Source organism: Phyllobates terribilis, unplaced genomic scaffold, assembly GCF_046119375.1.
Source record: "Phyllobates terribilis strain yellow unplaced genomic scaffold, ASM4611937v1 Scaffold_2__4_contigs__length_985480577, whole genome shotgun sequence".
In the NCBI taxonomy this organism is placed as follows: domain Eukaryota; kingdom Metazoa; phylum Chordata; class Amphibia; order Anura; family Dendrobatidae; genus Phyllobates; species Phyllobates terribilis.
Genome location: NW_027362762.1, coordinates 348229865 through 348257627, shown reverse-complemented (window position 1 = coordinate 348257627; position 27763 = coordinate 348229865). Strand labels below are relative to the sequence as shown.

The 27763-nt window shown below is 42.4% G+C and overlaps 1 protein-coding gene across 3 annotated transcripts in view; it reads left to right on the top strand.

Annotated features, from left to right (window-relative positions):
• The first annotated feature begins 9698 nt into the window (after positions 1-9698).
• ALCAM (activated leukocyte cell adhesion molecule) overlaps positions 9699-27763 on the top strand; it is a 136944-nt gene continuing 118879 nt past the window's right edge. For 2 of the 3 annotated variants that reach the window (XM_073664614.1, XM_073664612.1), the window contains exon 1: positions 9700-10284. In XM_073664614.1, coding sequence (XP_073520715.1) covers positions 10227-10284 — 58 coding nt within the window. In that variant the 5' untranslated portion in view covers positions 9700-10226. Of the gene's footprint in view, positions 10285-27763 lie in introns of all 3 variants that reach the window. The other variant, XM_073664613.1, reaches the window with a different exon arrangement.

The following is a 27763-nucleotide window of genomic DNA, read 5'->3' as shown; positions in this document are numbered from 1 at the left end:
CAAGTCCAATAACCGAAAAATTCAAAGTCACTGAAACTGGACGAGCAAGCTCAATGTTGGTTAGATGCCCTCTGGCCAGAGAGCGCTCAGTCTGCAGGTGTGTTTACAGGTTACCACCTGATTTACATCATATTTTGCTGGAGGGGATATATGCAAAACAGGTAACATAATGAGACTGGTATACGTTACCATTTCATTTGGATTTATCTACAAAAACTGTTTCTATATTATCCTTTACTAGATACTTCATCATTCAAGATAGTTCCTTCGTTGTGTTCTTTTTTCTTTTACTGTTTGGTGAGTTTTTGCAGGATAGAGTGTAAAGGTGGAGGTAAATTATCCCCTCTCCTATAAATAGTGGGTAACTTTCAATCTTGGGGAAACCACTTTAAATGTATCCAAGTTTTACAGCTAATAATTTAATTGGAAGAATAAAGAACATCCCCTTTGTATATAGGATAACTTGTTTTTTTAGAACAACCCTCTAAACAAACTTTCCGTAACTAAAATGAATATAATCTGTAATCTATTATAATCTATAATATAATTTGTGAGTGTCTCAGATTATTTTATCTGGTTCCTATGACATGTTCAGATATGGGGTAAGTGTTGTGGATTTCTAGTGCAGCTTCTGAGTCTTCTATGACCAAAGTAGTCCATCTTTGTAAGAAAAACCTGTTTAAGGTAACTTTCACACAGAAATGCTCTACTCAGAACTTTACATCAGTATTTGTAAGCCAAACGGAGTGTAACAAACACACTGATTTACTAAAGCTAGCTTCTATACAGTGTACACTTAGACTAAACAGTGCTATAATGTGCCACCTTTATCAGAATAACAAGATTTAGCTAGCACACAGCTCCACATTTCCATTTCCTGACAGGACGATTTCTGTTTTTTTCCTCCCCTTCTTCCAAGAGCCATAACTTTTACTTTTCTGTCCACATTGCCATACATGAGCTTGTTTTTTGCGGGACTATTGTAGCTTTGAATGACAGCACTCATTTTACCATTCAACATATTAGAAAACAGAATTAAGAAAATCCATGAGCATTGAGGTTATGCAAAAATACTGCAATTGCTTTTTGGGTTTCGCTGTTTATAGTGTACGGTAAAAATCACACGGCGATATAATTCTCCAGGTTAATGCGATTACAGTGATTTCAAACTTGTACAGTTTTTATTTTTATTCAACTGGCAAATTTTTTTTTTCCAAAATTCCTAAAAAAAAATTTTGCTTGTCGCTCATTCGAGACCCATGACATTTTCATTTTTCAGTTGATAGAGGTGTGCAGTTTTTCTTTTTGCAACGTAAAATGATAATTTTATTGATGCTATTTGTGGATAGATAAGACGTTTCAATTCCTTCTTACTGCATTTTTTGTGAGGTTGCGGAGACAAAAAAAAAGACCTTGCAATTCTAGTGTTTCGATATTATTTTCTCATTACTTTTACTAATTGGGCTAATTAATTTTATATTTTGATAAACCAGACTTTTACGTACATGGAGATACCAAATATGTTCATTTTTTTCTTTTTTTTTAATTTAGGAAAAAGGGAGTGTTATTCAAATTTTTATATTTTTTTTATATTTTTCAAAACTTTTATTCATTTACTTTATTTTGTGATCCTTTAAAAAGATTTGAACATACGATAGTCTAATGACTTATACTATATACTGCAAATACCAAAATAATGTACTAAATAGTAATGTATCATGGCAGGTACGCTGGTCTTCAGCAGATCCCTGAATGTCATGGCAACCCATTAGAACCCTGCAATCACACATCTTTTACAGGCTGAAAAAGTGCTAGAAAAAAAAACATTAAAAATGAACATGCACAGCAATGTCAAAATGAGTTGCTGTGCATATGGGAAGCGGCTAAAAGAAATGGCCATCCAACTTCCAACCACTACTTTATATATAGAATGTAAAAAAACCACCAGCGACTTTACTGCCACAAACAGACACAGCCAGTCATTTCCTACTTCACAAACTATGCAGGTACCTCAGCACCCATATTTATATACCCCAAAAGTGTTTTTTGACAGCAGATTATCTCCAGAAGAGCAAAAGAAGCGGAAGTTAAAATTCAAACTGCCCAATTCTTATCTCCCCCAATATCAGCTGTAAGAGTAAGTCAGTAGGCCCTATACTCTTTACGGACCGTTTACAAGGACTGACTGGCAGCACAATATGACCACCAGTCAGTAAACTTTTACCAATCAGAGGTTGTTTGAATGCCTGTTTACACAGGCAGACAAAAGCAAATGCTGCGCACTGTGTGATCTATACTAGATCGCTCAGAGCCCATAAGCTGTAATTATCCTTGGCAGTGTGAGTCTGGTTTACACAGAAACAGTGAGAACAATGATTTTTTTTGCTGTACAAAATATCATTTCACCCATTGAACGAGCAGTTTGCTTCATCAGGAGTCTGTTTACGCAGCAAGATAATCGTGAAACAAGCAGTTTTAAGAACACTCGATCATGTCTTTCAGTGTAAATGTCCCTTTAGACTGCCAGAGGATCGGCTGATATCGGCGGGTTCGGACGACATTAGTCTTATCTCGATGGGGGCGAGACCTGCCTCTAGGTCTTCCATCTATATAGAACTTAATGAGCAGCACATGTCATCTCCTTTCTCAGTAATGGAAAGTTGGTCTTCACTAAAAACAGGTTTTACCACTGAATACAAATTTAAACGTTGAATTGAGTTTGAAATAAAGATCAGTCCAGAAAGAGAAAGTAGATTTCTCTGATACCATATAAAAGTTGCTTTTTCACTTGTGTATTATTGATTTATAAATAAAAATTAAAATGAAGGCGTCACTAACAGCGCCCACTGCACACGTGACACAGATGTGACTGTAAGGCCATGGCCCCGCTATCAGTATTTGGTCAGTATTCGGTCAGTAATTTTTCTCAAGAGTGGGAGACAAAACCAGGAGTGGGTAATCTTAATGTACTCTGACATACACAAGGTAACATAACCAGGCTATATTTTCTCTCTTCAGGCTTCTGAGTATGTTTAAAGCAGCAAGGAACAAACTTATTAAATTTTAGATTTAATAGATGAAACATAAGGTACAGTGTTGCCATAAAAGATAAAAAGATGAAATAATCAAGACATACATAAAAGGCAAAAACAGTAGAAAAACAGAAAGGTTAAATACAGAAGCGACTTATGGATGGAATCAGTGAGACCCCCTGAGACCATCAGCTGAGCGGTGACATCAGTATTTTACCCACTCCTGATTTTGGCTTACAAATACTGATGTAAAATACTGACCAGAGGGCTCGCTCCCAGTAGTATACTGTACTTACAGGACCTGCGGTGACATCAGTATCAGCTGATGGTCACGTGACCATCAGCTGAGCGATGACGTCAGTATCAGCTGAGTGGTCACGTCACTGCTCAGCTGATGGTCACGTGACCGCGCAGCTGATGCTGACGTCACAGCTCAACTGATGGTCACGTGACCATCAGCTGATACTGATGTCACCGCTCAGCTGATGGTCACGTGACCGCTCAGCTGATACTGACGTCACCGCTCAGCTGATGGTCACGTGACCGCTCAGCTGATACTGAAGTCACCGCTCAGCTGAGCAGTCACGTGACCATCAGCTGATCGTAAGCTCACCGGGGCTGATCAGCTGATCTTCAGCTGATCAACCCCAGTGACCTCCTGCAGCAATGTACACTGACAGGGGGTGATTTTACACCCGTCAGTGTACATTGCTATCTTCTACAGCAGTGACATCAGTGATGGCTGATGTCACTGCTGTAGAAGTGACACAGATTGTGGTGGGACACTCGTTGGCGTAATCGTGGACTGCGTCGCTGATGGCGGACAGGTGAGGAATTTGATTTTTTGTTATTTTACGAATTTTCCAGGAGATCGAGGGCTTCGCAGACGGAAGGTAATAAAAAAAAATGTAGAACTGTGTGTGTTTTATTTCATTAAAATACTTTATTCTGGTCGTGTGTTTTATTGAAAAAGCGCCGACCATTTTACTACGCAGAATGGGGGCGCCTTATAGACGCCCTCCATTACTAACCTGGGCTTCATGTCAGCCGCCAATACTAGGCTGACATGAACCCCAACCCCGCCCCCCACCGCTACAGGGCAGTGGGAAGAGCGAGGCTAAGCACCAGATTTGGCACATCTTATGGATGCGCCATTTCTGGGACTGCTGAGGGGTGATATTAATAGCCGCAGAGGGGGCTAGTATTCATGGCCCCTTTCCTGGCTATTAATATCAGCCAGCAGCTGTCTAGTTTAGCCTTAGCTGGTTAGATTTTATAGGCGGATCCCACGTCAATTTTTTTCTGGGGTCCCCCTGTAATCTAACCAGTAAAGGCTAAACAGACAGCTGGGGGCTGATATTAATAGCCAGGAACATTGTTGGCTAATGGCCCCTTCCCCGGCTACTAATATCAGCCCTCAGCGGTCGGCTTTCCCTTTGCTGGTTTAAATGATGCGGGAGCCCACGCCATTTTTTTTATTTTAGGCTGTATGCCCACGATCTGGACGTAGCAGCGCTGTGGACGCATATTTTTTGCTGCGTCCAAAACGTTGAATTCTATTGAACGCAGGTAAATGCACATGTGTTCACTGAACCATGTGGATTTACGGCATTCTATATTTTCTAGTGGTCAAATTTCTGTTGCGGAGACTAGCGACTCCGCAAGAGAGTTTTACATGCTGCGGTCCTGAAAGACGTGCCGTATGTCCGTGTCCGCGGGTGATTCGCAGCCTCGGATGCATGCATAGTGGACATGGGATTTCTATAGATCCCATCCACTATGCTGTAACATCTGGACACTGCGGGTTTGACGCTTTATAAACATGCAGTGTCAAACCTGCAGCGGCTCCTGATCATGCCCACGTACCCAAACTCACCCACAGCATGTCAATTTCTGTAGCGGACACGCCAGTCTCCGCTGCAGATTTTGACCAATTGAAGTGTTGTTATATGCGGTGGATTCACATGTACCGACAAGAAAAGTGCAGCATTAGAACACCGCGTTTTGGACGCAACAAAAATATTCTGCGTCCAAAGCGCTGCTTGTTACTGATTGGGGGGACCTAGCGGCTAATGAACCAGCTGTGAAATGTTAATTATGGCCAGGGAAAATGTTTGCCTAATGACACCTTCCCAGGCTAAAGATAGCATCTCATGGCAGCCGCATAAATTACATGAATAGAAATGCTAGTGAAGATTGAGTGAATGGGACTAGCTGACACCTAGCTCTTTTGTTTGGTTATGTCAAGGTGTCAATCAGATCTTTTCATGACCAAACTTAATTATAGTAAAGTAAACAGTTAAATAAACACACAGACACAGAGTAAACACTTTATTTGAAATACAACAGACACATTCTTTAATCATTTAAATGAACCAATATACTCACCCAAATTCTGATGGCAATCCAAGGTTTAAGCAATGACCCACCAAATAACTTTATTTAGCTCCAAAAAGCATTCATTGATGTACAAAAACGATAAAAAAAAGCTTAAAAAACGCATGTCAAACTGCGTCAAAAATACATCTAAAAACCGCGTCAAAAATGCACCAAAAAATGCAGATGTTTTTCCTGCCAAGGAGAATTTCTGCTTCAAATACGCATCCAGCGCACATAGCCCAAATACTGAACATGTGAATGTAAATTGTGGAGAATAGAGCATTGTAATGTAGGCCAAGCCTCTTTCTCCACTTTTTTTTAAAAAATGTTAAATAATGTGTCTAATCAAAATAAATTTGGTGTAAGGCATAACAGACTGTTTTTTGGCACACACATCATGCCAGTAATCTGGCGCATAGCTCAGTAAATCAGGCCTTGAAGATACTGCAAGGATTCTTGTTCGGGCAGAGGTACATAAATAGACTTTCTATGTAGATATCTTCTTCAGACAGATTCTTTTGGGCTTGATAAGGATACATGAAGCAGAAGTAAAAAAAACAAGAAACACTCCTCGGCAGCTACTTTGGAACAAGGACTGTACTACAAAGGAAGAGCTCTGTATGTGGCCGGCTATTAAACCCTCGGTGGCAGTAGCACTATGGAATGTCTTTACATGTGGAATATTTTTTCTATCACCAATGTTGTTGATTGTGTTAATGGGTGGGAAAGGTCACTCAGCATGAATGGATCATTGAGTCAATACTTGCAAGCTTTGATGTGCTCAACCCAGTGTCTTAGCATATAACTTAGTCATGAATTAAGTTATTAGTAGATGCCTCTATTTGGGGGTTCTTTGTCACCATGGCCATTTGACCAGGACATTGTAAACTGGTCACAGAATAGGAATCATACTAAGGTCTCATTCAGACATCTGTTATTTTTCAACTATGCATAAAAAAGTCTGAGAGTTTTGTATCAGAGTTTCATCAATATTTAATCAGTGCCTTAGTTTCTACCATCCTTGTCTCATCTGTGATTTGGAAAAAGAATAGATTGCAAATCATCTATTAATCACTAATGGAGAACATATTGCCATCCGTGATCCATGCCCTGGTCTGAATTTTCATGGACCCATAGACTTGTTTGAGTAATTTTGATCTGTGACTTAGATTAAAATGGACATCTCAGTGATTTTTTTATAGACATATGGTCTGCAAAAAAAGGACCATCAATATTAATGGGTATGAAAAACACAGATATAACACAAACATGAAAACCAAAAGGTCTGAATGAGGCCTTAGGCTATGTGCCCACGTAGCGTTTTTCAAGCGTATATGCTGCGGAATTTCCGCAGCGTAAATGCTTGTGAAACGCTAGGTAATCCGCCCCCCATGGTCCCCAAGGGGATTCCGCAAGTTCTATGCCCATGCTGCGGATTTTTCCGCAGTGTTTTTGATGCTCGCAAAAATCCGCAGCATGTCCATTAATTTTGCGTTTCCGCAAGCGGAATTGCCTTTTGCAATGCAATAAAAAACGCAAGGCAATTCCGCATGTGGAAAACGCGCGATAAACGCACGATAAAAGCGTGCGGAATTCCGCATGCGTTTATCCGGGAGAGGACATGCAGAAATGAAGCAGAAATTTTCTGCTTCATTTCTGCATTGTGGGCACATAGCCTTAGGGTGGATTTCAACTAAGGATTTGGTTTCAGAAATCTCTGTACCTGTCCCATTTCTACACAGCAATTTGGGGTTTCATCACAATACACTAAATATGGCTCTCCTCTAGTAAGGCAAAAACAACAATAGACATTTGTGCCATATATCACACAGACGTCTGTAATCTGTATCATATATGGCACAATAGAAAAAAGACCAAAAAAAGAATGTAAAAATAAAAGTCTCTTAAAAACTACTAAAACGTGTATCTGTGAAGGAGCTCTTAATGGTTTATTTTTGCCATGTTAATATCGATTGCTGCATCTATTAAAGCAATAATGATTGATTCTATCTGAACTATCAGTCATTATACTGATCGTTGTTGCTTGAAAGATTTTATCCTATTGTGGTAATATAGGCTAAAATTGAAGGCAATACCCCAAACCCCCACCCAGCAGAAAAACAACAGCATTCATTTACAAATCTCACCTTGATTAAGCTTTCCTTGTCTTCAGTGCATCATACATAAGTTCCTGATGCCAAAGTCGAGACCTTGTATGTGCTGCAGGACACAGCCCAGAAGCCTCCTAGCATCATAGTCTTTGTGCTGTTCCCGAAGGACCATGAGTTCTGGTCGCAAGTTCTTTGAGCCCTACAGTTACATGATTGGGATCACAATGATACCGAAAACAAGGAATCTATATAAGCCCATTCCTCAGTGCAGTGAGGGTTAGGCCAGGTGCATACCGTATTTTCGGTCCGAATGCGATCTGACAAAACATTGGATTGCACTCAGACCAATGTTATTCTATGTTGCCGTGCACATGTCCCATGGTTTCCTTGGACCAGCTCAGTCCGAGAAAAACATTGCAGCGTCTCCAAGTTTGATCCGATATTTAGATTGTGGTCAGCCATGAAAGTCAATGAGTGCATATAAAGTATCAGACTGCACCCGGATGACATCGAAGTGCAGTCCGATTTCCGATCACTGACACAATGGAAAAGATGGAGACATTTTTTTCTCCGTCGTCACCTCAAGAAAGAGAATCGGATCACGCTATGCTGACACTCTGACCAAACTCTGATCAGTTTTGTGCCATTTACATAATCGGCCCGATTGTCTGGGATGAATCTACGCCCGTCTCACCCTACGGCTAGTGAGGGGAATCTAGAGTGGTGCTGAGGCTGCAGGTGCACCTGGTGTCAGAAGGGCCACCAACACTCCTTTGATATATAAGACATCAGTATTATAGATGACACTGTACATAGTGCCAATAGTGCCTTTGGGGGTCCTAGTGGCCAAACCTCCATTGAACATGCCTGTACCCAAAGGGCATTGCAAGTAGAAAGTCCCCTTTAGGCGATTATTACTTAGCTGATAACTTATTTCATAGTTGCAAACTCTCTTGGAACCTCTGAAAGGCTCCCAGGAAAGGGTAGACCTCCCGAATGAGTTGTCAAATCTCCCAGAAGCTGCAGAAGCCCCCCATAACCTCCTTTCCAAGTTTATTAGCTTCATGGTGAACCCTGACTTCCATGGGCACATTTAGGAGAAGTTAGTCGGGTGAGACGCATGTTCAGACATATCATTAGTGCAACCTGCTCAGCCACACAGGGGCCCAAGAGGTCGGGGGTCCACGTCTACCTCCAGAGTAGGTGGGAGTGTGCACTTTGAGATATTTGACTACAAAGGGTCCATCTCTTGTTGTACAGGGGCCTGTTCTGTGTCCGCCTCTGGTGATGTGCCCAATGCCACCCTGCGATCTCCCTATAGCACGAGCTCACATTGAGCAGTCAGTGAGTCCATCAGAACCCCCTATAATCAGTATTCAGCGGGACACCCACCCTGCCTGCTAATGTATTGTGTCAGTGGAAAATGATGGGCTTCTGTCTAGTCCCATGGTGGGATATAAAGCCCCCAGAACTAGGAGTGGCTGTGGAGCATGATCTGGAGAATCCCCCCACACACAGAGCACCTGAGAAATCCCCACCATGGGGGAAATCTGCGTGACCGCATTCCTCTCATGACACTGCTGGCTGAAAGTGAAACTCGGGGCCAAGTCACTAGTGGTGAGTCACGGGGAGAGCAGACGAGTCACCGCCGCGGAGAATCCTCGGACATTCCACGGGACGACCCATCAGTGCCCGGACAAAGCCCGCGCAGACTCCTATCACGGGCGCCGCGGACACCCGTCCGTACAGTGAGGGCAGCAGCCTCCCTGGGGTGTCAGCCCTGTGACTAATTACAGGCCGCTGGCGGGCAGTGCCAGCCCTGAGGAATGTGCCCGTCCTTGTGCAGGATACAGCGCCAGCACGACTTGAGCATGGCCGCCTGCTGGAGCACCTGTAACCGCTGCCGGGCATCCCCGGAACACCGCTCACACACGGCAATGTCACACACGGCAATGTGAGCGGGTGACAGCGTGTGAATGGCAGGAATTAGCAGCCCCCCCCCCGACTGAGTGGAAGATGCCGTGCAGGTGCAATGTGACTGCTGGGACGGTCCCATTGTTACAGCAGGACAGGGGGCAGGAAAGGGCTCAGCGTGTTCTCTGCACGGAGGCGCGTTCCCGCGGTGCTCTGCTGGTTTCCACTCGAGGTCCTGCAGCGCCGCGAGGAGGACAGCGGCGGACACCTGCCGTACCGGGAGCGCGCAGCCAGACACCTGCGGCTCTTATCCCGCGCAGGGACCGGCCTGGGGGTGTGACAGATGTGGGACAAGGCGACCAGTGCGGCTGTGGAGATGTCACTGCGCGCTCACGTGTACTGATACACTGTTCTAGGTCACTAATGAGGGGGGGGAGGCGACACCTGGGAAAGTTTGTGCGCGCTGCCCTGGCCGCACCGCGGGGAGAGTGACTGGCAGTGCCCGCGCTCAGTGTCGGGAGCGCGCGTAGGCAGGCAGTGCTGAGAGGAGGCAGCGCTGGAGAGTCAGTGTGAGGGAGCAGCGGCTGCGGGACGGAGCCTCCCTGTGTGCGGCACCTGCCGGATTGTACCAGTGCGGTGTCACCCGGAGCCCTGGACTGTACAGTGTGACTGGCGTGCGGAGCAGCGTGCGAGCCCCTGGCCAGCTGTACCCGGACACTAGTGCCACAGGTGCCACCCCGGCCGGTCCGGGCACCTCATCCTCAGCAGCCTGCTCTTGGATCCTGGGGTGATGGCAGCGAGTACCATCCTGACCGTGTGTGTGCTGTGTGCGGCCACCCTGCGGACAGGTAATACGAGGGTAGCTGTGCCCGCAGCCCGGGCATCATTGTGCCCTGTAACTTCTACCACTTATGCATCAAAGTTTATGTCGGCACTGAGTGCGGGGCTGTGATGTGATGACGTCACGCTGTGCTTGTTGGGGGGCTGCACATTGTATGTACGTGCAGTGTATGGGTGACTGGGCATTGTACCAGCCGTAGCCTGGTGGTGTGCCAGCTCCTAGCACCAGCTGGTGGCACCCTCATCCTGCCCGCTTACTCCTAACCTGTTGGTTCTGGGGGGCACTCATGCTCCTATGCTATGTCTGGGGGGTCACTCGTGCCCCTATACACTGTCTGGGGGGGCACTTGTGCCCCTATGCTGTGTCTGGGGGGCTTTGTGTGCAGGATGCCTCCAGATCAAAGCTTTGTTCTCCCAGCACATTAAACTTTCCACCTCTACCCCCCAAAACCCGGCCCCTCCCCCACACCCATGCCATTATGAGCTGCCATCTGGGTGCTGGGGAAGGCACCCCTGATGTTTGTATTATGTGCCAGGCTGCATTACCCATCAGCTGGGATTCCCTGCTTTTTATATTGATCTCCCTCCATTGCTTGTAAACTGTCAGACCTTTATTGCTCAGGACTGGGACAGTCCCCATTCACACTCAGCAGCATCCCTATTTGATCTGTGTGCTCTTTTCAGTGGTTTCTTTGCTGATGAAAGACCACTAAAGGAGCGACCATATCCTGGTGCCCAGTGTGACCCTCCTAGGGTGGTGGAGCTGCCATGATCTAGTCTTCCTTGCCTTGGAAAGCTAACATTTGCTTTTCCTTGGGCTCAACTTGTTTACTCTTCTTTTCCTTGGAGTCCTGAAACTCCTCCAGACAAAAGAGCAACGGAAAGAGTCTGGCCAAAGCTGCTCTTCTGGTTTGGCTACTTGGTGGAAATGAAGGTTTCAGCCACTAGTGCTGGTGTGAGAAGAATGCAGAGATGGGGAGATAACGTGTCTGCTCCCCCTGGCCTCGGGCCATTTTGGAAATATTTGGGGGGCCATGGTATTAGGATGGTGTGACCTAGACGAGAGGATGTAGAGCCAGTCACCATAGTAGTAATAAAATCATCCCTTTCCTCCAGTGCTGAGATTTGTGGCCATATATCTACTACTTGATCTTCCAGTGCTCTCACATCTCCAACTGCCTGCGCTAGTGGACCATAAAACAATTTTATTTCCGAATTTAACAGCAGCATCCATCTCCCCAGTATTGTAAAGCAATTTGCAGGCTGTATTCTGTAAAGCCAGCATAGTGCACAGTTATCTCTACTCTTTCCTTTAATACAAATGACACTTATTATTTGCTAATCCACACATAATATAGCTAAATTGTAGATTTTTGGTTGCAGAAATAATAATTAGCTAGCAGGAAAATTGGAATGTATTATGATGAGTCGGTCCTGCGCTTCCACACAAAAATAGAATTTGTTTTAAATCGTACATATTTATTCATTCTGGTGATGAAAGTATTCCAAGTCATTGACGAGATCACATATTCCTGCAAAATCATTACAGCCAGTGCACAGACTAGGCTGGAACGATGCTGCCAACTAGTGGAGGTATGTTGTAGGACATTGTCATGTAGGCTGGACTTGAGCACAATTAAATGTAATATCTACGGTTTGTAAATCCGCTTTCTGATGCTGACACATTGTAATTAGAATATATGAGGCTGTGCAGCCTATAAGTCGTCTTCTCGGAGGCTCACATCTAGCAGTTTCGTCAGTGTCCATTTCTCTTATGGTCACAGTTGATCTTCTGCTTTGTGTGATTGTTCAGTTGCTCATTAGAAGGAAGTGTTCCTTGCTCAGCACACAACCTCTGTGTGGTCTGATATTTACAGATTGTTATCTTCATATGTGGAAGTTATATTTAGTGTCATTACTCACTATTTTCCGACTGGCAGCCAGTTCTGCTTCCGTTGATTAACCAATGTTAAAAATTGGATTGGAGATCTTTACAGCCATATTGATGTTAACGTAAAATGGGTGTTAGGCCTCACAAGGGTGTGCCCCTCGCACTTTGTGACAGGTCAGTACAACTGAAGAGTAAACTTTGAGTTGTGTATTAGTATTAATGGATGTTATCTAATAAATGAGGCTCTGGCTCACACGACCGATCTCTCATCTGAGAAAATCGGGCCGGTTGTACTAATTACACCCTGATCAGAGTTTGATCACCGAGCGATCCGATTTTCTCAGATGTGGAGAATAAAAAAAAAAATCCCCATTTTCTCCATTTTGCCAGTCGGTGAAAATCATACCACACTCGGATGTCATCTGAGTGCAGTCCAATTTTTTATTTTTTTTATTTTTCCACTGATGCATGGACATGAACGGATGAATGCAATTCGATAATCGGATGAATCTTGTGCATGCTGTGATTTTTAAAAAATTTTTTTTCCTTGTACCGACTCGGTCTGAGGAAAAAATCGGACTTTTGCTCGGCCCCAACCTGGAGATGAGTGCTATGCGCCAAAATATAGCACTTGTTTTATTTTTACGGTCCTGTGCACGCGCCCTTAATGTGCATTTATGTGCTGAAGCCCATACAATGTGTATTGTGCGCATCATGTACTGCCGTTATGTGCTAACCAGCCTTGTGGAAACACCACTTAAGATATGAACTGTCACGTCTTATTCTTCGTGCCTTATGGTCCATATTTTTAGTATAAAACTTGTCAGCTTGATTTTATATAAAAGAGCCATAGCGATTTACACGTGATGTGTCTGGGGGCTATTGATATTTTAGAGCTGGATCTGCTTTATTGCAGCTCAGTGGACCGTGGCTGGTAAAGAATTGTATTTTCTGTATTATACTTTACTAGTCGGAGCCTTAACTATATAAAACAGCCTGTTTCTGGCAGTGGCAATGTATTCTTTGTACAATGCCTTCACAATTAACTGTGACAAAAATGCCAATACAAGTTAGAGGAAATGTAGGGATTGAAATTCAGCAGTGCCGTAATGTGACAGATGTATGTAAAACATCAGTAGGTGGACATAGACGTAGAAAAGGAACGATTAGAAAATACACAGATAGGAGTTCTCTGAATGTAATGTCCGCGGCGGACTGTACTTAGCTCCTTTTTTCACAGCTTGCTTGCATTATTAAGAATAACAATGGTGTCCGGCAATGAATTACAATGTGGCCATGGACTAATGCAGGGCAGAAATGTACCACTTGTAATACATGACTAGTTCAGCTTCATGCAGCAAACACAACCAAGCCTCAAACAATAAGGACTTCTCTGATCTACTGAGCGTATGACCTCATCCTGCAGCCCCTTCACAAATAGTCCCTTCTGTCTAAGGCTATGAGTAAGGTGTTGGTAAGAGAAGTCTCGGAAGTAACAAGTTTCAGGGATAAAGTCATGTAGACATGTGATCAGGGTTATCTCATAAGAATGCAATGCATTTCAGGATTTTCTCATTGAATTAGGGCTCATTCAGATGTCAGTGATTTTTCTCATACGCAAAAAACAGTCCAAGTTTCATCAGTGTTTTTTCTTAGAGGGTCATCAGAGCCTGGACAGGGTTTCAGTTTTTAGCATCAGAGTTGGTTAGAGTTTCTCAAATGGGGAAAAAAACTGATGGAGGTTTCTCTAGCTTCTGGTATCCGTGTGCTGTTTTTTTTCATAGACTTGCTCTGGCAAGATTGATCTGTCATCCGGATGAATATAGGACACGTCTCCGTACTTTTGTGTGCACCACTTTGAGCAAGGAAAAAAAATCAAACGTGAACTACCCCACAGGCTATCTGAGGCTGGACAGACATTTGTCTTAGATGGTTTAGTGATTCCTGCATTTAATAGGGGGTTGGACACTATGATCCTGGCGGTCCCTTCCAACTCTAACATTCTATGATAGGTATGAGTGCTATCAATGAAAAGCACAAATAACACTCGCATAAGAAAAACTGACATCTCCTGACCATTACAGCCCATCAGTGGTCACTGTAGCCAATAAATAACCTAAATAGTCAGATGATTGCTGCACGGGTCTTAATCCCGATTTTTCTCTGACAGAGACCACTGGGATGGTGGCACTGGAATGACTAAAGTTTTGAGTGGTAAGGAACACTTCTTTTTAGAACGATACCTACTCTTGTCAGATTTTGAAAAGTCCCTGAAAACCCCCTTAAACCTTTGGTAGCTGATCATGTGCAACAATTCTTTAATGTTGATGAGCAATTAGAAAACACATCTGTGGTTCGATCTTAGAAGAAGCAGTTTCTCTGCAGAATTTACCGTCGATGTGTTATTACCGAGATATGATTTTGTGCTGTTTGTAAGATGAGCTTTTATCTGCATTATAAAGGTATCAGAATGTGATTCTTGGTGTTTGCGCAGTGCATCTTATCATTTTAACAAATGTGATAGGATATGATTTTGTGGCACTTATGTAATATTTATATATTAGTGCAGTTTACCGCACAGACAACACATCTCTCCTGTTCCCAAAGTGGCAGCTGATGGTGGAGCATATGACCAGACCTGGCTATCAGCCTCCCCCAATTGAAACTCGCCTCGCATGGGAAAAATGAATTTCCAGTTGGAGGAGGTTGATGAACAGGTCCGGTCATATCTTCCTCCATCAACTGCTATTTTAAGAACAGAAGAGCTCTGCAGCTTGTGAGAAAAGTTCATGTGACCTTCAACTTAAAACATCTTCAGAATCCCACCTTTCCTTTCCTATGACACTGTAAAAACTCTTCCCGTTTCTTTGATTCCTTCTCGTCTGAATTACTGCAACTGCCTACTAATCTGTCTCCATCTTACTAAACTCCCTCCACATAGAAGAGAATTCAGCTGACAGTGTCATATTATTGTAAAGCCTTTGCACCGATGCCTCCACCCTCTGCCAGTCATTGCACTGGTTGTCCATACCATAGAGTCCAATATAAACTTAGTCTCAAATAACCACCATACATCTCCTCCTTCATCTTTCTACCACCCTACCAGTGCTCTGCATTCCAATAATGACCTAAGACTAACATCCTCTATAATGTGATCCTCACACTCCTGCCTCCTAGACTCCTCTCGAGCCATGCCAGTTCTGTGGAACACTCTACCACCCACCCCCCAGACAATATGGATAAGTCCACGGCCCCACCATCAGTATTTGGTAAGTATTTTTTCTCGAGTGGGAGCCAAAACCAGGAGTGGGTGATAAATGCAGAATTGGTGACTTGTTTCTATTCTACCTTTTCTCTGATTGTTCCTCACCTGGTTTTGCCTCCCACTCCTGAGAAAAATACTGACCGATTACTGATAGTGGGGCTGTGGACGAATTCTCAGTATCCACAGACAGGTCTCTCCGATCACTAATCTACTGTAACTATTCCCTGTTTTTTCTTCCTAAATTTTCTTAAATCAGGTCCATTATCACCTGTTTCCACACTCTCCATGCTCTCAGTGGAAATATATGATACTATTTTAATACCCCTATTTTTTTATTATGATTCTGGATGGACCTTAATCAATAAGCACTTTTTACCTTTGTATCACCCCGGTCTCCTGGTAGATTGCAGGCTTGTGAGCAGGGCCCTCACTCTTGTTTATTATTGTATTATGTGTTAGTCAGTAATGTCTTATATTGGTTGTACATGTTGTGCTCTGAATTGTAAAGTGTTTCAGAATATGTTGGCTCTATAGAAATAAAGCTTATTATTAGGCAGTACTAAGAATTCTGCAAGATAGCCTGTAATTCTCTTATATATTATTAAGTGACATCAATCATGTCCCCCAACAATTTGTTAAAATATAGCTAAAAGTGGCAGTGGCTCTATTCCAGTGATACCAGCGTCGGGTCTGCCAGCGCTCACATGACATTAAGTCACTGGCTGCAGCGGCCACTAATGGGCAGCTTCACTCACACTTACCTTGGATGAAACCCGTATGAAATAGACAAAAACAACAGCTATTATCCACTAGTAGCATAACAAAATATAAGCGGGAAAAAACAGCCTAAAGATTTAGAATGGGGGTTAGTAAAGAAGACTGAAGAGCAATTTGGAGAATTGCCTTGAATCTTTGAAACCTGCTTCATCTCAATAGGTTAGCTAATAGAAGACAATTTTTACCCAAATGTCTTGCACTACACTAGATCTTAAGAAAATATATATATAGAGAAAGTGTGTCACTTGCACTTTGAAGTGTATGAGTCTTAAAGGTTGGAATGTGTCTTAATGAATGTAGAGAATGCGAGGTCCCATTACCAACCAGTCAGCTGCTGGACACTGGGTGGGGCCCCTAATTAATATTTACTTATTTGCAGCAGAATATATTTATCCTATGATTGAATAGTAATTGCTCCATAGACTAAGATCAGTATTTTGGTGACAGACACTCTTAAAGGGAAGCTATCATCAGGAAATTACATATTGTTTAAATCAGGTTTTTGTGTTTAAATATATATATTTTTTTTAGTTTTGGCAGTTTTTTTTTACATAGCCCAGTCTATTAAAATAACAAATAGAAATCATTCTAAATTCTTAATGGCCACTGAGTCTTTTTTAGGCTGTGGGCCCACGATGCGTTTTTTAAGCATTTCCGTAGCGGCAAAAACGCTGCAGAAATGCTTAAAAAAGGCATGGTAGAAGGCCTGCCATGTTCCCCAATGATAATCCGCATGTGCTGTGCACATGCTGCGGAAATTTCCGCTGCGGATTATCATTGCGGAAAAAAACGCAGCATTACCAATTATTTTGCGGAAGCGCTGCGTTTTCGCTGCCATTGACTTGCATTGAAACACATGGATTCCGATTCACTGTATATGTAGATGCGCATTCCACGCGTTTCAATGTGCGGATGGTACCCGGGTGTGGAGGACAGGAGACTCTCCTCCGGACCCGGGTACCATAGATCTTGTAAAAAAAAGAATAAAATAAAAAATAAATGTTATATTTACCTTCAATTATTCAAATACCCAGACTCCAAAACATGCAGATCATGAATGCTGAGTCTGTTGGTTTTCTTAGAATCTTCTGCACCAACTGGTAAATTGTGTGACGTGGTAATATAAGTTATACCAAAAACAGTGATTAATCTGGTTAGTCATATTGGACTACTATTATTTTGAACAATACTGTATGTGCAGAAGAAGGAAGTTAATGCTCCTGGGTATGTGACAATGGAAAAAAACAAAACATAAACATTGCCTTGTCATTAAGGTCTAGAACGCATCAGAGGGAAGAGGTTAAATAATCTTTGGGGGGGGGTGTATCCATAAAATGAACCATTTTTCAATATGCTCATTTCTGCTGTTCACTTGACTGTTTACATCTAGGTCATTGACATCTCATCAAGTCACTATGGATGACACCCTTCTTCACAGGCCGCTCCCGCGTATTCACATTCAGTAGATTTATTGCAGAGATTCCTTGAGTGAGAATAAATTCCATACCTCAGATTAGGATTGTTTCTAGTTGTGCTTATGTTTATGGAGGTCACATAAAGTTTAATGGGATTGTTACATAATATCAATTAAGGTTACATTCACACTTTTTTTATGGAAGAAAAACACAGATCAGGCCCTATTTTGGTCAATGATTGTGTAGCAGAATCGGCCATTCAAGTCTGAGGATTCATGGGACATAAATGCAAATCGGACGACTTCCATTTTGCATCTGTGTCTCACGGATCTCTTACTTAGCTACAAATTTGAGTAAAATGTGGTCTTTTTATTGGCTTTGGGGCAAACACACTCCTACAGTTCAGAAGAACGAATGAGAAAAAAATGTGTGCAACACTGATACAATACGCAATATGGATGACAGATTAGGAAAAATGCTCTATTTCTCACCGATTGTAACATTCACACAAATGCTATGGATGTCGCGGAGGGTGAAATGGGTGGCTAATCTGCTGCATTTTGCCGTGGAAACTCCTCTGCGGACACAGCTTGTAAGAGCATACCCTTACGGTATGTAGCATTTTTTGAGGTAGTCAAAAACAAGTTTTGTAGTGGAAACTGCTTGACAGAAAATTCTTTCTTGGGGGAAGTTTTGCAGCAGTTTTTTATATATTGAAGGTTTTGTAAGAGTTTTTATTCTGGAATGTTTTTGCAGCATTCGGATTGGAGCCTGTATGGACTGGATTCCATCAGGGGCTCTTTCAAAGCACTTTATTTTCTCCCACTAGGTGTATTTCAAAAGACTGAACATGTGAACAGCAAAGTGGTTTTACAGTAGAAAATAAATAGGAAGAGTCTATCAAGAGTTTTTAACTGATTTTTCAGGCGAAGCCTGTCAAAAGACTCCTCAAATAACCTTGTGTGCTCATAATTTATTGCACAACGTGTAATTGTGATGCCTAGTCCACTTTACCAACACAATTAAAAGTATTGTACATAACAGGCGTTAAATGCCATAGTTATAAAAAGCAGTGCATCAGTGCTAAACTGGCTGTCAGTCAGTGCATCGGCGTGGTAACTGAAGCCGCACCTCTATGACTGAAAGCTGGAGGCTACAGGAAGGAAAAAAGTTAATTTCCTCCTGGTAGCCGGGCTTTCAGTGAGATGGCCGCATGGTTTTAAAACGTTATTAACCTGCAGATTAACTCTTGTTTATGCATGTTAATAGCGTTTTTTGACATGACAGATTCATTGTAATGTCACCCATAATCTGTACAAATCCATTGAGAAACAAACTAATATCATTTTGAGGTGGAAAATAAAAATAAGACTAAAATAATTAGGTTGCATAAGTGTGAACACCCTCTTACAGCTGGGGATGTGGTTGTGGTGAAAATTAGCCAATTACATTTACACTCATGTTACATAGTGACCAGTACACAGCAGCCTTTATTTAAAGTGATTCTGATTAGCCCCATGTAATTTTAGCTGTTCTAGTAGGGTTTTCCTGACAATTTCTTAGTTGCATTTTATAACAAAAGCCATGGTCCGTAAACAGCTTACAACACAACAAAGGAATCTTATGGTTAAAAGTTATGTCAGGAGAAGGGTGCAAAAATTTCCAAGGCATTAAAAATACCATGGAACACTGAAGACAGTCATTAACAAGTGGCTTAAATTTGTCAGAAAAGTGACTTTACCTTGAACTGGATATCCCTCAAAAATTGATGAAAGGACAAGCCGAAAATTGGTATTTGATGCTGCCAAGTGGCCTACGGCAACATTAAAGGAGCTGTATGTCTTTCTGGCAAGTAGTGGTTGTGTACTGCATATGACAACAATCTTTTGTATTCTTCCTATATATGATATGGGAGTAGAGTGGCAAGATGGAAGCCTTTTTTTTTTAAAAGAAAACATCCAAGCCCTGCCAATTCTGCCAAAAGCTTGTCATAAATAGTGTTACGGTCTGATGAGTTGTAGGTTGAACTTTTGGCCATAATTCCATAAGGTATATTTAACGCAAAGCCAACACTGTGTCACTAAATGAGCACCATACCAATAGTGAAGCATGATGGAGGTAGCATTATGGTTTGAGGCTGTTTTTTGGCAGCTAGAACTGGGGCTTAAGCCATGGTGGAGAGAGTGATGAACTATTCCAAATCAATCAATATTGCATCAAAACCTTCAGGCCTTTGCTAAAAAGCTGAAGTAGAAGAGTAAGTTCACCTTTCACCACAACAATGACACTAAGAATACCCCCATTCAACAAAAGAATGGCTTTAGGAGAAGATCAAAGGTTTGGAATGGCCCATCTGGAGCCCAGAACTGAATCCAATAGAGAATCTGTAGGTTGATCAGAAGAGGACTGTACACAAGATGTCTTCACAATTTGATAGATTTAGACCACTACTGGAAGTAAGAGTGGCCAAAGATTGTCAATTCTAGATGTGCCATGCTGATAGACTCTTACTCAAAAAGACTGAATACTGTCATAAATTCAAATGGAGATACTAGAGAATCGGGCCCATTATGCAAATATTCTCGGGTCAAACTCTGTAAAAGAGTTTGTGCTGAGTGTCAGTGCGCTGTGCTCCGATCCTCTCTCATGAGAGAATGGTAGCACAGGTGCAAAGATGACTGAGAAAGTAATTTCTCCATATTCTCCATTGCCTGTGTTAGTAGAAATTGCACTATGCTCGGATGACATCTGAGTGCAGTTGTCACGCTAGGAATGGGGAGAACCCAGCATATAATGACAGAAAAAGGGGAGGGAGCCCTACAACTAGGGAAAAGGAGAGTAGAGACCCCTAAACAGATCTAACAACAAACCCTGACTCCCCTAAAGACCCTAAATAGGCTCTGCACCTATCACCGAGCAGGAAACCCAGCCCTAGCTGACCCTAAGGCTAAGCCCTCGGTAGGGAGCTGGAGGGGTGACCACTAAATCATCCCCACTACAAATTAAAGTACAAACAGGGAAAACAAACAGGGGAATACACTTAGCTCCAAGATGACACCGGAGAAAGCACGGCAACAAACCACAAAGGAACTCCAAGGTAATTCTAGTCGACTACTAGATTCCCCGGCCTGAATAGGTAAAACACGCTATCACCAGCAACTCTCTGAGGAACTGAGTGGTTTTAAAGACACAGCAAGGAAGTACTGATTAACAGCAGAAAGGTGAGGATCACCATTGGGTCCTAAAGAGAGAGGAATCCTAAAAAGATCAGGGAGATGTTTGTAAGGCCAAATGCAGCCACCTTCTACAGCCGGACACCGTATTACTGTCTTGTCAACCCTGGCACACCGGTGACAGCAGTCTGATGCTTCATACGCGCCCATAGACTTGTATGGGTGTGTGTCAGCCAAGTGCCGAATTGGAAAAAAAATCGCAGATCTGAGCTGCCCCAGAGTATAGCACTTGGCCGTATTATACGCTCGTGTTAGCGAGCCCTAAGGGTGTGGATATTTCTGCATCCACATTATTTTAGTTCTTTATTTTTATTTTTCCATCTGAAGAGATTTCAGTTTGCTTTTCAATTGAATTGTACAGGTTATGGGTAACATTAAATGTGGACATTGTGTTTTATTGCTGCCAAAAGCAAAGTGTTGTCAGGAAAAATGCTGCGTAAAATACAAGAATTTGTTCTTGCGTTTTTTTTCTCCCATTCACTTGAATAAATGAAAACAGCTGAAAGAATTGACATGCTGCAAAAACCGCTTTGAATGTCCACATCTTCAAGGAAAAAAATTAAGCATTATATGCATGATATTTCAGAAATCTCATTCACTTTGCTGGTACTATGTTTCTTCCACTACAAAAAAAAAATGAAGAGTGTGAACAAGTCCTAAAAGTTGAGATGATTCTTCTTGGTATAATTTTTTTTACCTGACAAAAACGTGGCATTTTGACTGGCCTGTGCAGACTTTTTAGATCCTCAGTAGATATGGCATATTGGCAGTAAACCCTGGGCTTAGGGTTTCCAGATGTTTTCGCCTGATTCATTTTTTGCGACTTTTTTCAAAAAGTCGCAGGTGATCTTTAGCCATCTGCTGACTGGACTCCCATTCTGCTGATGATCTTTGTGACACCATTTTCTAGTAGAATTGTTTCAGCTACAATGGCCATCTAATAATCAGTGTGTGGCCTACAGCATAGTAAATGACTGCTCCGACCTGTAGTTTACGTTCTATCTTCTTACCATCTTATATACAGAACTGCTGTAATGATTGAGGGTGTTTACTCGTAGCTTTGACAGTATGTTCTTGCAGAGGTTTGTGTAAGTGACCCCATGCTGCATGGTCTGGTTAAAATCACCACGGCTTTACTGTAGTTTCAGCTTTTCCTTCATATTGTAAAACGTCTTGCAATCACTTTTCTTTGTGTCGTGCAGTGTGTATAGTAGAATAAGAAATGGTACCTAATGTCTGGTTTAGGGCTGTAATTCATTTTCAATATTCATCTGATATTTTTTACAGCCTGGCCCAGTGATTGAATATTTATATTACAGGAGGGAAGCAGGGCTCAGGAGAGGCTCAGATCAAGTTACTTTTCTGCTCTCTGTCTTGACTGATCATATCTAACTTACACAAAGAGCAAACAATATGTATTTTTTTTCTTTTTGTTTCTGTGTCGAGACAGTGTATGTAAAGGACCACCCAGCCGTTACTACTTATGAGCGTAGTACAAAAGAATATCATGTTTCATGCCTGGGATAACACACATGATAAGGTTTTATTCTGAATATCCCGGCATATCATTTTTCTATTGTTTTACTGTTCAGATTTTGAACATTAATATTCAATATAAAAGAAAGAAAATACTATTAGGACAGTACCTACTGCAAAATTAACTGTTATCAAGCTATTACTTGGCACACTGTACAAAGTTAGTCAGTACGTGGTGATGTAGTATTCAGTCCATGAACCAATTTGTGGATTTAATGGGAATCTGTCAGCAGGTTTTTGCTACCTTATCTGAGAGCAGAATGATATAGGCAAAGAGAAGCTGAATCCAATGATGTATCACTTACATTACTGGGTGCAGCCATTCTCTCATAATCAGAACTTTTAGATTTTGAGTGAAGCAGAGCTGAGAAAGCTAACCCCACCCACACCAGGCTCTCTATATACAGTGTCCATAGACAGTGAGCTACTTATCACAAGGAGAGGAGGCGTTGCCGGACTAGTCCAACAATGTTATTCTCTTAGTGATCAATCCTTCACAATTAGTAAACAACAGCACGCACTTTGACAAGTGACACATCACTGAATTTTGTGTTTCAGCCTCTATCTCCTGCTGTCTTCAGATTACATAGCAAAAACCTGCTGACAGACTCCCTTTAAAGGGAATGTGTCACCACAAAAATGACCTATCCATTTATTGTAGATGGTCACAGCTCCCCTCCTCCCCTCTCCAGAGATCACGGAGCATGCCTCCTACTCTCCCACAGAAGTCAATACAAATCTCCAGACTTGTTTCTTATGGTCCATATGGCTGCTGTAAAGAGTAATTCTGGGGCTACACTGCGACTCAGATTGTACGCCAATTTGCAGGGTAATGCAGGTGAACGAGGCGACTTGCCACCACCCATGGTACTTCAACCAAGACATGGCGATCATGGTTTCCCAGGGGACACAATGTGACCCCATCCAATTGCAGTGTAGCAGTGACATAGAGCAATTTTTGGCAGCACGACTTGCGTGATGCTGTTAACAGTAGGTCAGGCACAATGGGCAACCCCATAATCCTGCACAAAAAATAAAATACACAATTTCAGATCCTAAATCCAGGTTATTGAGAAATAATTTGTATTGCTCTCTGCTTTTAGTTAGTAAAAATACTACTGATCATACTTTTCCTTTAGAATGGATGAACCTTTGACTGTTTCTTCATTGACAAAGGAGCTGTCTGGAAATAGCCTGCATTAGATGCCGCAGGCAAAAGGAAGTTTAGCTCACATGAGAGGGCAGAAGGTTGTGAAATTTTCATGAGAATTTAATCTTTTCTATTCTAAACTTGCACAGTAAAATGACATATTCTCTATTAGGAAAAATATGAGCACACTGAATGCTAGTAATCTCTGATGGCCCCAAGTAGATGCAGTGCCACCACCTTGATTTTCATTGGATGTACCCTGATAGTATTTCTGAATGCAGATAAAGAATTAAAGGGAACCCATCATGTCCAAAAACACTTTACCTGCAGATATAGGATTCATTTGCAGGTAAGCAGGATTAAAATCCTCTCTGCCTTACTGAAGCGCAGCAACTACAGGGAGAAAATGAACTGATATCTTCTCTGTAGCCACTTGCTTCCAGTCATAGGAGTGGTGCAGGGAGTTGTTACAGTCACTATATAGCAAACGTGGCATTACTCACGCCATGGAACAGTGCAGCATATGTTTGCGGAGCAGGCTATCAATCAAAGTGCCAGGGAGTGATTACAGCCACACTTACTGTATAGTGTGTGTAACCGACCCTGCACCACGCTGATGACTGAAAGTGAGCAGCTACAGGGAGAATATAAGTTAGTTTTCTCCCTGCAGTCACTACTCCAGTAAGGCAGCCAGGTAAGACTTGAATGATATTTACCTATAGATCAACCCTGTATCTGCTGGTACGTTTTTCTATGAAATACTCTTACGTTTCAGAGAAACCATAGTTTGAAGAGCCAGCTGGGGACTATATGAAGACATGACTAGTCCGATGCATTCCCTGGACGGCTTTTTCCTGCGCCGCTTTATTTGATTCACAGGTTTCTTATGTACACACATGTGAGACCTGGGAAGAAGCCAGTTGAGGGCAGTGCCAGACTAGTTAAAGTGAACCTGTCAGCAGGATATTGCGACGTAAACTACAGGCATTGTCATGTTGGGGCTGCTGCACTGTTTAATATAATACCTGGGGTGAAGAAATCCGTCTTGTGGTTCTTGTGTAATCAGTGTTTGCAGTTCTGAGTTAATGATATGCCCGTGCTCCGGGGTGGGACTGTAGGCAGGGTCTTATCCTGGTGCTGTAGGCCCGATCAGCAAGATAAGACCTGCCCATAGGCCGCCCCGAAGCACAGGTATGTTCCTCATCATAGAGAAAGCTATCCAAAGAGACAGATAGGGGCGGCCTGTGGGCAGAGCACCAGTATAAGACCCTGCCTATAGTCTTTCACTATAGTCCCAGGCCAGCTCTTCAAACTGATTTCTCTGAAATGACTCCAATAGTGCATCCAAGCTCTAATTCATGCTGCCTGTGATTTGGGAAGCATGAATTGACTGTCAGGTTCCCTTTAAATCTCATGGTCATGAATGTCAGTTGAAGTTTACAATATTTGGACGCATGCACAAAAAGGAGCCTTGAACATAGTGTTTAGTATTTGTACACAGAAACTCTACAGCTCCATAGTACAGAGCTGCATTACAAAGAAGCCTTGAACGTGTCGGCCACTTTCTCCTGTTAGTGCAGCTTTCCTCACAAGCTGACAAGCACTTCTGTCCATACAATGGCTGCTGGTGAAGGAGCATGTGACCAGACCTGTCCATCATTATCCTCATCCAATAGAAAAGCAGCTTTCTCATGTGAGCTGTTTTACAATTGGAGGAGGCTGAGGACAGGTCTGGTCACATGTTCCTCCACCAGCAGCCATTGTACAGACAGAAGTGCAGGTCAGCGTGTGAGGAAAACTGCACTAACATGAGAAAGCTGCCAACCTTTTAGCTAGCTCTCTATACATAAACCCTAAAACTCTGACCAAGGATGGCCCATTATACTGCCTGTAGGGCTAATGCCACCACAGAACTCAATGACTGGAGCTTGTATGGCAGCAGGCTCCTCAGCATGAAGCTCCTTCAGCGTCTATGGAGCAATCTATGATCTTGTATTTATTGAGGAACAAACAAAAAACACCTCTGTCTCGGTCAGAATACTGAGATACAGTAGATGCCTCAATGATGACACTATTACTGCTTTTCACAAAGCACTGCTGTAATATAGCATTACACCCTTCGTTTGGAGAATTAACTCACCCAGTACAATGTGGCCATGTGAACTTGGCTCGTGTGTGTGTGTATATATATATAATATAATATATATATATATATATATACAGTGGGTGAAATATGTATTTGATCCCCTGCTGTTTTTGTAAGTTTGCCCACTGACAAAGACATGAACAGTCTCTAATTTTAAGGGTAGGTTAATTATCACATTGTATAAATTAGATAATTTTGTTTTTTCATTTTTCAGTGAGAAATAAGTATTTGATCCCTCTGGCACACAACACTTAATACTTGGTGGCAAACCCCTTCTTGACAGTCAGACGTTTTTTGTAGTTGATGATGAGGTTTGCGCACATGTTAGGAGGAATTTTGGTCCACTCCTCTTTGCAGATCATCTCTAAATTATTAAGATTTTGAGGCTGTCGCTTGGCAACTCGGAGCTTCAACTCCCTCCATAAGTTTTCTATGGCATTAAGGTCTGGAGACTGGCTAGGCCACTCCATGACCTTACTGTGCTTCTTTTTGAGGCACTCCTTTGTTGCCTTGGCTGTATGTTTTGGGTCATTGTCTTGCTGTAAGACCCAGCCACGACCCATCTTCAGTGCTCTTACTTAGGGAAGGAGGTTGTTGGCCAAAATCTCGCGATACATGACCCCATTCATTTTCCCTTCAGTACGGTGCAGTCATCATGTCCCCTTTGCAGAAAAGCACCCCCAAAGTATAATGTTTCCCCACCATGCTTCACGGTTGGGAAGATGTTCTTAGGGTTATACTCATCCTTCTTCTTCCTCCAAACACGGCGAGTTGAGTTAATGCCAAAGAGCTCAATTTTTGTCTCATCTGACCACAGCACCTTCTCCCAATAACTCACAGAATAATCCAGGTGTTCATTGGCGAACTTCAGACAGGCCTGCACATGTGCCTTCTTGAGCAGGGGGACCTTGCTGGCACTGCTGGATTTTAAACCTTTAAGGCATAATGTGTTACCAATGGTTTTCTTGGTGACTGTGATCTCAGCTGCCTTGAGATCATTAACAAGTTCCCCCCCTGTTTAGTTTTAGGCTGATCTCTCACCTTCATCATGATCAAGGATACCCCAAGAGGTGAAATTTTGCATGGTGCCCCAGATCGATGTCGATTGACAGTCATTTTGTATATCTTCAATTTTCTTACTATTGCACCAACAGTTGTCTCCTTCTCACCCAGCGTCTTACTTATGGTTTTGTAGCCCATTCCAACTTTGTGCAGGTCTATGATCTTGTCCCTGACATCCTTAGAAAGCTCATTGGTCTTGCCCATGTTGTAGAGGTTAGAGTTACTGATTAATAGAGTCTGTGGACAGAAGTCTTTTATACAGGTGACTATGTAAGACAGCTGTCTTTAATGCAGGTAACAAGTTGATTAGGAGCGTCTAACTGGTCTGTAGGAGCCAGAACTCATAATGGTTTGTAGGGGATCAAATACTTATTTCTCACTGCAAAATGCAAAAAAATGTATCTAATTTATACAATGTGATTTTCTTGATTTTTTTGGGGGGATATTTTGTCTCTCAATGTTAAAATTAACCTACCCTTAAAATTATAGACTGTTCATGTCTATGCCAGTGGGCAAACTTACAAAAACAGGAAGGGATCAAATACTTATTTCCCCCACTGTATATACTTTTATACACCAAACAGCAACAGCTCTCAATATGTGTCAAGATATAGGCACACATTATTCACTTCTCACAAAAAGTTAGGGATTAGTGATGATCACGTATGTTTCATTAACCCTTTCCGGCGAGCACGCCGTGACACTTGCAGCTGCAGCAACAAAAAAATCCCGAGCTTGCCAGAAAGAGTTAATGAAACATACTCGATCATCACTATTAGGGATATTTGGCTTTCGGGTGAAATTTCAGGATGAACCTAAACTGCACTCTAACCTTTACAGGAGAACTTAATGTGACCGTCTCTAAACTTTTGAATACACATGTCCAACTGTTCAGTGTTTCAGTACTTTTTGCACAGTTTGCTGTTCTCTAACAAGGAGCTAATGGCAAAATTCACAACAGGTGTTTGATCCATGAATCGGCCAATACATTTTGGGGTTCAATTAGAATTGG